At 39.2% G+C, this 11,530-nt stretch overlaps 2 protein-coding genes across 2 annotated transcripts; both read left to right on the forward strand.

The window, feature by feature from the left end:
- Positions 1 to 2,278: 2,278 nt before the first annotated feature.
- LOC141819245 (large ribosomal subunit protein mL54) lies at positions 2,279 to 5,289 on the forward strand. Its single transcript, XM_074706588.1, has 2 exons — positions 2,279 to 2,313; positions 4,638 to 5,289. The coding sequence occupies exon 2, from the start codon at positions 4,661 to 4,663 to the stop codon at positions 5,042 to 5,044; it is 384 nt and encodes a 127-aa protein (XP_074562689.1). The 5' UTR covers positions 2,279 to 2,313; positions 4,638 to 4,660; the 3' UTR covers positions 5,045 to 5,289.
- A 3,130-nt stretch (positions 5,290 to 8,419) lies between these two features.
- Positions 8,420 to 11,449, forward strand: LOC141819241 (putative U-box domain-containing protein 42). The gene is made up of 2 exons (XM_074706583.1): positions 8,420 to 9,387; positions 9,461 to 11,449. Exons 1-2 carry the CDS (start codon positions 8,494 to 8,496, stop codon positions 11,447 to 11,449), a joined length of 2,883 nt encoding a protein of 960 aa, XP_074562684.1. The 5' UTR covers positions 8,420 to 8,493.
- The last annotated feature ends 81 nt before the right edge of the window (positions 11,450 to 11,530 follow it).

The following is an 11,530-nucleotide window of genomic DNA, read 5'->3' on the forward strand; positions in this document are numbered from 1 at the left end:
TTTGCAGTGTTCTTAAATCTGGATGAGACCTGTACCCAACAAAATAAATAGGAAACTAATCCCCTTTCTGTAATTCTACATGCCTTTTCCCGGATTTCATTTCTGTTCTAAACATTTTTGTGCCACTTCCCAAACAGAGACAAAGAACACAATCGAATGGGAAGCGTTTGGTAGTTGATTCATTTGTTTTTTTTTCAGTGTCTTGCATTGGATTTGGATTTTTTTTTGTTATAAAACTAAGAATTAAAAACAAAATGGGAAACAACTGATAATTGAACTCCATGCTAAAATGGGAAACAAATGGGCTCGTATGGCAAATTGAACTCCATGATAATTGAACGTTGTGTTCATATAGTTTGATGTGGAATATATATACAGTTGATTTGTGGAATTAAATTATTTGTGCAAAAAATCGGTTAATTCGGTTAAAAACCGAATTAACCGATTTTTTATCGGTTCGGTTTATTCGGTTATCATAGCAAAATTCGGTCGGTTCGGTTTGGTCAAAACAATTCGGTTAATTCGGTTTTCGGTTTATTCGGTTCGGTTCGGTTCGGTTTTAACCGAATACTCACCCCTACTTATTTGCTTGCTTTTAGTCACCGATTATAATCACTGAAACCCTTGTTTCTAAGTTAAGAGTCTTTACAAGTCCTATAATCAGAAATCCTAATTCCTAGGGTAAAAGTTTTTTTTGGATAAAAATTAAAAGAGTGTTTTTTTTTTAATTTTTATCAAAAGAACGTTTCAACCGTCTGACACAAATATTCTCCGATATAGTATTTAAGTTTGACATATGCTGCATCAAATCTGAGATGTGTTATAGCAGCTATGGTTTCATAGCTATTATAATATGAGTGTTAAATAAACAAGTTAAATCTATATTATAGTAGCTACGAAATCATAATTGTTATAACATATGTAAGGTTTAAGGAGTGAAGAGATTGTCACGGGAGGATAAACTTGGAGAAGTTATAATTTTGACTCGGATTAAATGACATGACGTATAATATATCAAATCAAAGCACGTTCAGAAATTTACAATTGGTTACGAGATAAAATCCAATTTCAAGTCCAAAAAATATTGTTTAAAAAACTCCAAATAATTTTAATTTTTTAAATTTATTTTTATATTGTAGTAATTATAAAAATATAATTGTTACAACGGTGTAATAGTTACAAAATCATAACTGTTACAATACATTCAATCAATTTAGGATTTAAGTGATAAATATAAACAAGATAATAATAAAAATAGTACTAAGAATAATTGTATCATTTTATAAAAGAATGAAGTGTCGATAAAAAAATTAAAATGGAACACTTTGACGATTTAGAAAAAAAAAGAATCCTTTTAATTTTTGTCCAAATTTTTTTTAAATTATATTTATGCGTATAACCTATTTCCTTACAAATTCAATCCAACCCATTAGAAATACAAACAAACCTAATTTACTCTTCGTACCACTTAAAAACATCTTAGACCCCACCAATTTGGGGCTTATTGCACCATTCTGATAGTGAACGATTTTAGCTTAAGTCAATAAAAAATTAGGTAAATATAATTTATTTATTTTGGATAGTTAGCATTCATAAATGATTTAAACATATTAAATTAAAATTTTATTAAATTATTTAAAAATGAACTTAAATGGATCAACTCGTGCCTATTGTAGATTCTAGTGGGTTGATGATAGATTCGGATTGACTCATATAATGAGATTTTTTTAAAAAAATTTAAAATTCAAATAAAAAACTTAAATGACTCGTTTAATTCACAACTCAAATATAAAATTTTTAATTATATATATATTTATTTATTTTAGTAGGCTTGTGGATTGAACCGGAAGGGATTTTTCAATCTGCTAGAATGGCAGACATGCCCCACCTTACCCCGTTAAATAATAAATTTTTGACGGACTGATCTACCCCAATTGTTGATCGACCCGTCCGACAACTCTAAATAGTTAATAGTGAATTTACCTTATAAGTGAATAAACTAGAATGGCTAATGGGCTCGGGAGCTAATGACTTATTTTGGAAGGGGCATTTTGGGTAGACTACATATTAGGGAACAACATTGGCTTGGAATACCAAAGTTTCCAGCCCCTTTCGGTAATTTCGAAATTCTATGAGTGCGATTCAGAAATGTTTAATACTTTTGGGGTTAAAGTGAAATTATCACATAAACCCTACTGACCATAGTCGCTTCCTCGCGGGTGGCATCCTCTGTTTTGCCCTACTCGTCGTCCGCCGCCTCCACTCTCGTCTCCGTCTTCGTCTTCGTCTTCGCCTTCGCGAAGTAGCAGCAAGGTATGGACTTCTCCTTCCCCCGCCCTTCTCTCTATTCCTCTCCTCCTCATTTTCTGCAACTTCTTCTCCTCCGCTTCCTTCTATGGTTCGCCACTCTTCTTTTTTAACTTATGGAATTAATCACTTGATTATATCGAATTCTTGTTGTCTGCATCAGATTTATTCTAAAGTTGGGATCTTTTGCCCTCGATATAGTGTGTAACTGCATGCTCTTGCTGCGTTGGTAGGCAATAACCTGATTTCCGAGTGTTTTTCTTGTATATATGTGCTGATTTCTAGAAATAGTCAGTGCAAATGCGCATATGAACAAACATAGAGATATGTAACATCAATTGCAGGAAATAAGTGAACGAGATAAGATTGCATAAAGAACATGTGTAAGATATACTCATTCATGAATTATTTGGTTCATGTATGGTTTATCCTCATGTATTAAGTAGTTGCCTTGATGTTGAAATATTCAAATTGTCATATGAGCAGCTGCCAATCAAAAATTGTGGTGAGAATCTGTCACAAATTCTATTGATATTTATTTTGTAAAGAAAGGGAAAAGAGATGGGGTGAAGTTTAAACCCTAGGTGAGCCAGGGCTTACAGTCCTAAGGTGAAGTTCTGGCCCCTGTGCAGGTGAACCCAGCCTCCGCTGCCTGCACAAGGTGCTATAGATATTTGTCATTAGACCATTTAAACTCTTGAGTGGCAATGGAAAACAAAACTGAATGTTGGAAAGAAAAGAATGAAGGAGAACTTTTAGATACTCGAGAGCACACAGCAAATTAGTCACAATTTGCAAGTGGTTGCATATCTGCGAGTGGGTTGTGTTGACCCCTCTTTTATAGAGGTTGGCTCCCCAAACTCCCTAAACTGATGAATCAATTGAAAAGCTACATCTGCCTATTGAAACTCGAAATTAAAATAAAATTAAATAGCTAAAAGGTTGTGCCAATTAAAATACTCACCCTCAACTTAGCCCGGCATGGTATAGCGATCCCACCATCTTTTTCTTTAATTCAAAGGACCATTAGGTAGATCCAACATCTAATGCCCTTGAAAGCCAAAGGCTTAAAGAAACATGGGTGTTTATAAATGGAAAGAAAAGTTTGTAAACACATGATGTGAGAATAAAAGGTATAGACACCAGGTATATGGTTCCAACCTTTTGAAAGTTTTGGATTTTCCCTCTATTGGTTTTCCCGACAATGAGTTTAGTGCATTTATCTAGGTTATGCATGATAATACCTTTGATGACAATATGTGATGCAAAAGTGTCGTGCATTGTTGAGAATATTTTCCACAAGTTTTCCCTAATCCTTTTCGTTCTTTTCTAGTTAGTTCATCAGTTTTCTTTCAACAATCAACAATCGAAAATAATTAAGTAATGAGGTGATAGTGCATGAGCAGTGTGTTTCTGGGAAAAAAAGTCTAGTGTAGTTGTACTTGAAGATCCACCAGTTCATTGTTACACTGAAGAATGACTATGAAGCTATGCTTACAAATTATGCAAACATCATAAAAGCTTTTCTGCAAAAATGAACATTGTTTTTGTGAGGAAAAAATGCAGAGTTTACACTAACCAATTCTGAGTTAAAAGTTCATGTATAGATAAGAATGTGGGATTAGATTTCTTCAGTTGAGGAGCTTGTTTAATGATAGTATGAGTTTAGGAGGACAAACTAACTAAAGTATAAAAGGTCAATCATAGAAATTCGTGATTATTTTTTCCCATAATTCTTTAAAAGGAAGGAACTTTAGCCTTAATTAATAAATGTTGTGATACATGTTAATAGTGAAAAGAAAAGTCAATATTTACAATGAAAATTGTTGATAGAGTAAGCTCCTATTTTGATTATTTCCCAAATACTGATTTTCAGCAGAACCAAAGAACTATAGGACCTTGAAGAGTTATGCAGTGCCTTTTTTCCAACTTTGCAAAATGGATATCAATCTATGATTTTGAAGAGGATATAGTTTGATTGAGCCAAATTTTTTACATCAAGCATCAAGATGAACGCATTGTGCATTTCACTCCTATGTCAACCTGCAAAAGAGTGTCATATTTCTGCATCATAATTGTTATTGAAGAGATTAAGATATTAGTAGAGTCCAAATGTGCCTTTCTTATTCTCAAACACAGACAGTTTGCGTAACTTCTCCTTTTGAACTAGATGTAGACTAACATTAGAGAGGGTTGATGTTGAATGAATACACAGATTCATGTATATAATCTCGATAGTAAAAAGCTTTATTCTTATTTATGTTAAACTGTGCTAATTCAGAATCAGTCAGTCATTACATTCATTTTCTAAATATGTGTATAATCTGCAGCTTCAAACTTGGATGCAAAAGACATGAGTTGCAGGAGGTTAATGAGAAGTTTCATCATTCCCAACAAGGCTGCACAATTTGTGGCAATCAGAGGGTTTGCAGCAGGTGGCAAAGCGAAGAAAGGTTCTAAAGGTGGTGATGCTCCTAAAGCAGCTGGGTTAAGCAAAGAAGTGAAAAGCACGACAGTTTATGGAGCCAACATCCTTAAGGAAGGTGCAGACCTCAAAATTTTGCCAGACACAGAGTATCCAGATTGGCTGTGGCATCTACTGGACAAACGCCCTCCATTAAGTGAGCTCCGAAGAAAGGACTCAGAATCTCTTCCTTTTGAAGACCTTAAACGTTTCGTTAAGCTGGATAATCGTGCACGTATCAAAGACAATAATGCTGGCAAGGCTAAAAGCTAAGTTCTATTAGTTTGATTTGTCATCCTCCTATCCTCTCTGCAGGAATAAACTTTCCGATACTTCATGCTCAAACTTAGTTGGATTCTCTACGTTACTACTATTGGATCTTGAGCTTGCATAATTAAAATAGCCTGACCAATCGATATCAACGATGGTTCTAAATCTTGGCTGAAAACTTTGTCGAGATGTTCATCTTTGTTAAAAGCAGTTGTATTTTTTGCTTAGAGTAAATTACATTTCATCCATATGCGAGTCGCATGGTTTGCCACTTGTTGAGAGATTTTCTGCATCACTTTGCCTACTTTTAAGATCTTTACTGGCATTTTCCTAACATTGTTAACCATTGGAGGTTTTCTATATGTTAATTTTACATGAATGTATTTAATTTAGCAAGTCGATTTGTAAATCAGCTTGTATGAGGAATATTATATGAATTTGTAAATCACTTTATCTTCTTCATGAGAATAGGCTAAGTTTTTCAGGCAACTCAAGAACAAATACAGAATTCAGAAATTGGGCTAACACTATGGAGACAAAGGTTTTGCTTAGACACAGTGCAGCTAAAGATTCTCGCAAATGCCTTATCCGATAACAGGCATGAACTGCCGCAGCTATCGAATGCTGAAAGTTTTGCGAACAAGCGGTGGCTTGACTCAGGTTTTCAAGTGTGAATTTGGAGAGAATGTAGCCTTGGATTTGGTCCATGTCAGTTTGCCTGCCTTCCTGAAGAACAACAATATTGATTGAGGCTAACTAGCAAGAAGTGCTTCATTTAAAGATAATTCTTATTGCTTTCAGTTTATTCAGTGGTGTGTTTGGTCACTGAACTTGAGATCAGGAAGCCTAAAAAGACCTTCAGATGGAATATAGAAGAGAAGACAAGAAGTGAACTCCAACCTTGGAAAGGTAAACAGTGTTCATTTTAAATTTTATTTAAAAAGTTATTGAAAAGATCAAAATATTATATCCTAAGGAGTGATATCCTGCGCGTCTTAAAACACGCAACTATGCGCGACATCAGAATCAGGACATCCAAAAGAATTCTGGACGCTTGGAACAGTAAATATATTTTTGCTTATTTTTTTATATTTAATATTATAACTCAACTTTTAAATCGTAAAAGAAAAATATTAAAAGGCTTAATCGTAAGTTAAAATAAATAAATAAATTTTAATTTTAATTTTTTTTGTATTTAATACTATAATCAAATTTCTAAATCTTAAATGATTTAATCGTAAGTCAAAAAAACTAAAATAAAATGATATTATTTATTATTTTAGGTGTTCGGAATTTTTTAAAACGTTACAATTCTGATGTCGTGCACAGTCGCATATTTTAAGTCGCATAAGATATCAATTTTATTATATTCTAATAGTACCATATCTTTGTTTTTTTAGGGATGAGTTTTGCTTGTAACACATGATTTACAATAATATTAAAATAAATACACTCTTCTACAAAAAAAAAGGTGGAATCTATCATCCTAGTGGTCCAACATAGTTGGCTTCACAATCATCTGTGAGGAGGTAAATCGAGAAATTACAATTGATCACGACGAAAATAAATACACTCAACTAAATGCATATTAAGGAGGAGACGCCATAATAATACGATGAATGATCCTAATAATTAATCTGGACATTAAAAAAAAATTTCTAAACATAAATGATATATGCAAAATTACTATAAGAAAAAATACATAATTTTATATTTCATCAGCACCAATTAATCTTTATGAGGTCACGTGCATCACATCATCTTCAATTTCCAGAAGCTTGAAGATTAATTATTGCTTGACTTCAGAGTCAAGTGCAGTTGCACATTTAGATGACAATGGAAATTTTGTGTTCTAAAGCGACATTTCTAAAACTGTGGGTCTTTCAATTTTTTTTTTATTTTTAATAATTCAAGTATTTAGTTTTTATTATTCGATTATTTGAAGGTCATCGATTTGGTCTAAAGTTGTCAAACGGACTAATCCATGGCGGTATGAATTAACCTGTTAGAAATTAGTCATATGGCGGAGCGGGAAAGGCCGATCCACCAACTTGATGAGTTGGAAATCCCTAATTCAATCTAACTCAAGGCGGGTTGCGGGTTAGGCTAGCCAACTCACGGGTGAGTCAAAAAATAAAAAAATATAGAAAATTTTTTAAAGTTTGGATTAAAGTTTAACGGATCAAGTTGAAATTTTTAAATTTGAATTACGATTTAGACGGATCAAACATATTAGTTCATTGAGTTTTCCATTTTAATTTTAAAATTTAAAAAAGCAAAATAAGTTTTCTCAATTCGCGGGCCAATTCAAGCCCACCACGGATTGATCCATACGAGTCGCGGGCCTAGGTGGGTCGGCTCATTTGAATTCATATTAATAAAATTTTGATCTAACCCACTTAAATTGTTTGGTGGAGCGAGCCAATCTGACGGGTTCAACCCAAATTGACGGCTCTAATTCGACCTCATGAAAATTTTTCATCGATTATCAGGTAAATCGAGAAGCACAGATGAATTCTGACGGATGATTCAATATCATAAAATTTTCAAACTTTTTAAATGTAATATGCCCGGTGTAAAATTTAAATTTTAATTGTCTAAAAAATCCGTCTCACTTCGTTGCATAGCGTCAAGACCGCTTAGTACCTCTAAAATAAACTGAGACATTTGAATTATCAAAACATAAAATAAAAGGGGTAGGAATTAGACAGGTGCTGATAACCTACTCAACAAGATTAGATAATTCATTCATAACTAGTTTTTATTTTATTTTTTATGTTAAGCATTATTTTATTTTTTATGTTAAGCATTGGTTGAGGAAGATCCTCCAATCAATTATTATTATTATTATTATTATTATTATTATTATTATTGAAAAAGAAAGGATCAAGAGTGATTGATCAGGACAGACCAGACCTTTACCTGGAAATTCATTGAGAATTTAGAAAGTTCAAAGTAGATCTAGAGAAGCAAAAAGAGTTGATCATGATTCATCAACTTGTTCTTGACTGAGTAAACTAACCTCCAAAAGAATTGACCTTGAGCAATGTGAAGAACAATCACTATCTTTGAAGAAGTCAACCCTTGAGGCTGAGTAGTCTTCCTCCACAAATCTTCTTCATATCGATATCGATCGGTTCGGAAGGATTTGTGGTACAGAAATTTTGTTCTTCAGAGGGAGAGATGGTTGCTGAAATCATGGAGCTTCTTCAGTGGTTCAGTTGAATGTCTGTAAGCATCTCTAGCCTCTCAATCCTTATCTAAACTCAATTTCTGGTTTTGTTAACTTCTTTCCCCTCCTCAAGATCTTCTTTTAGCTGATGTGAATTTCTTAGACTTGTTCAGTTTTCATGAATTCGACGAATTCGAAGATAATTGAGCCACGGGTTCCCTTCAGCATCATCAGAGAAGCAATACTAGCTGCTTCTGATTACACACAGCAATCAAATTCCATGGAGGTTGTGGAACCACAGACCCAAGACAGCAGCTCAGTACAAGGAAGAACAGATTTCCTAGTGTCTTTCTCAACCAAAGTCGAAATCGCGAAGGAGCTTGTGGCACGATGCAGCAGCCGAGATCATTCGGAGCCTGGCAATGAGCTCCAAAGCACCATCAGACAACTAGAGGAAGTGATCCAAAGTATGGCACAAGACTTCAGCAATGTCTCACTTTCAGATTTTCAGAAACAGAGATTTGCTGAAATTGGCTTCGATGACTTCTTCAGCCTCCCTCTGGATATTTCACAAAGTGATGTGGAGCAACAAAGTGCATCTCAAGGCGAAAATGGTTACGAAAGTTTCGTCAAGGGGATGTACGATCGAATGGGAAGAAGAAACGATATCGAAGAGTCGAATGTTCTCCCTCGACTGGCTGAAATTCTGCAACCAGCATACCAAGGATTCCTCTGCCCACTGACAAAGAAGATCATGGATGATCCAGTTACTATAGAAAGTGGCATAACTTATGAGAAAGAAGCCATTTTGAAGTGGTTCGAAATGTGTTCGAACAATGTAGTCTGCCCGTCGACAAAGATGGAGATCACAAGTGTGAGTTTCAGCAGCAATTTGGCACTCAAGCACTCCATCAAAGAGTGGAAGGACCGGAACGAGGCGACGAGGATAAGGATCGCAAAGAGTGCTCTGTCACTAGCCAATTCAGAGGCCATGGTGCTGGATGCAATCAAGGAGCTGCAAGTGCTGAGCCAACTGAGAAGTTGCAACAAGGAGCAGATGCACAATGCCGGAATTACGGAGCAAGTTACTCGGTTTCTTCAGCACGAAAGCGCGAAGGTGCGGTCCGAGGTGATGCAGCTTCTGTGCTTGCTGGTGGAGGATGAAGCCGGAAAGGTTCGAATTTCGAATTCTCATCTTGCAGGTTCAGTTTAGGCGGCAGTTTCTGATCATGGATTTGAATTGTCAGGCCATTGTTGCAAACACAAGAGTGAGAGCCCTCTCAAGGACGATCAAGATGATATCCAGCTACAACTCCTCGGAGAGGCATGCAGCTGTTTCATTCCTGCTAGAGCTCTCCAAATCCGAAATGTTCTTGGAGAGGATCGGGGGAACCCCCGGCGGCATCTTGATCCTGATCACCATGAAGTACAACAAGGAAGCCGATCCTTTCTCCGCGGCCAAAGCAGAAGAAACTCTCAAGAACTTGGAGAAGTTGCCGATGAACATCAGATGCATGGCAGAGAATGGCTTCGTGGAACCCCTTCTGAACCACCTCATTGATGGCTCGGAAGAGGTGCAGATGGAGATGGTGAGCTACCTCGGAGGGATTCTTCTCGAGGATGAGATGAAGACTTATGTTGCAGAGAGAGCCTCCGCCACCCTGATTCAGATGATCAACGGCGGCGACGCTTGCATGAGAAAAGAAGCGCTCAGAGCTCTGGTGCAGATCTCAGCTCACCCTCCCAACTGCAGGATTCTGGTAGCCGCAGGCATCATGCAGGCCGTGGCCGAAGAGATTCTCCCGCGCAGAATCAACGGCGAGCCGCTGGATTCCCCGGAGGACGCCGCCGCGATCCTCGCCAACATGCTCGAATCCGACGCGGAAGGTTTGTCGGAGATGAAAGTGAGCGAGACCGGGCTCACCGTCGCCTCGCCTCACTCCGTATACAGCATCGCCCAGTTGCTCAAGAGCTCCATGCCGGAAGAAGCGAGTGCGAACCTTGTGAGGATCTTGCTTTCCCTCGCCAAGCTCCCGGACGCGCTGACCACTGTAGTTTCGGTGGTCATGGAGATCGGCGCGATCCAAACCATCGTTGAATTCCTCAACTCTGAGCTGGAGGAGCTTGCCGTGGTCGCTGCAAAGCTGCTCATCGCGCTCTCGCCTCACGTAGGCCACGCCATAGCGACCAGTGTCTGCAAGACGATCGGCCAACCGGAGGGCCTGATCGTGGGTTACAGCGCCGAGCGGATAACCGAGAGGCAAGCGGTGACGACGAACCTAATCGCCGAGCTGCCGCGCCAGAGCACGCCGCTCAACCTGGTCCTGCTCCGCCAAGGCACGGTGCCGGTGATTCTTGCAAGGGTACAAGAACTGCAAAGAGGCGAACTGAGAGGCGGCGGCGGCGGTGGCAGCAGCAGCAGCAGGATCATGGGGCATTACCTGGAAGGCCTAGTGGGAATCCTTGTGAAGTTCGCCGGCAGCTTGCTTGACCCGGAGATTCTCGAGATGGCCCGAGCGAGGAACTTGACGTCGGTGTTCGCCGATTTGCTGGTGAGGGCCGGGGGAAGCAGCGAAGTGCAGCGGCTGGCAGCGGCGGGGCTCGAGAAACTCTCCTCGCAGTCCGTGAAGCTCGCGAGGCCGCCTGCGGAGGCGAGGAGGAGGTCCACCAGGCCGGCCAGCTTCTTCTCCAAATCCACCTCCGGCTCGGCCGCAAGCAAAGAGGGATCGATTTGCCCGGCGCACAGGGGAGTCTGCTCCGCGACCACCACGTTTTGCTTGCTGGAGTCCGGGGCGGCGGAGAGGCTGCTGGTCTGCCTGGAGAACGAGGACGCCAAGGTGGTTGAGGCAGCGCTGTCCGCCATTAGCACGCTGCTGGAGGAGAGCGTGAACGTGGAGGGGAGCGTGCTGGCGCTGAGCCAGCTCGGGGCAGTCCGGAGCGTGCTCGGGGTGCTGAAGGTGCACGGCCGGGAGGAAGGGGTGGTGCAGAGGACGCTGTGGCTGGTCGACAGGTTCTTGGAGAACGGGAAGGGGAAGTGGTCGCAGGAGATCCACAGTAACAAATTGCTGCGCACAGTGCTCGTGTCTGTTTTCCACAGAGGGGACGGCGGCGGCGGCGGCGGCGGTGGCGGCGGTGGCGGCGGCAGCAAGAGGCTGGCTGAGAACATCCTCAGGCACATGAATAGAATCTTCAGCAACTCCAGCAACGCTTTGGGCATTGATGGACCTTTTGATTGACCACTCTTTTGAGTGCTTGTTTAAACTATGTGGAATATGAAGATTCATATAATTTATATTATTTAAACTTATTTGATAAAA

The sequence above is a fragment of the Curcuma longa genome, unplaced genomic scaffold, assembly GCF_044706935.1.
Source record: "Curcuma longa cultivar G26 ecotype Majalengka, Jawa Barat unplaced genomic scaffold, ITB_CL_G26_1.1 contig_28434, whole genome shotgun sequence".
NCBI classification, from domain to species: Eukaryota; Viridiplantae; Streptophyta; class Magnoliopsida; order Zingiberales; family Zingiberaceae; genus Curcuma; species Curcuma longa.

Coding starts and splice junctions, on each gene's coding strand:
- LOC141819245 (XM_074706588.1), top strand. CDS start 4,661: ATGAGTTGCAGGAGGTTAATGAGAAGTTTCATCATTCCCAACAAGGCT.
- LOC141819241 (XM_074706583.1), top strand. CDS start 8,494: ATGGAGGTTGTGGAACCACAGACCCAAGACAGCAGCTCAGTACAAGGA. Junction 9,388..9,460: donor TGGAGGATGAAGCCGGAAAG/GTTCGAATTTCG, acceptor TTGAATTGTCAG/GCCATTGTTGCAAACACAAG.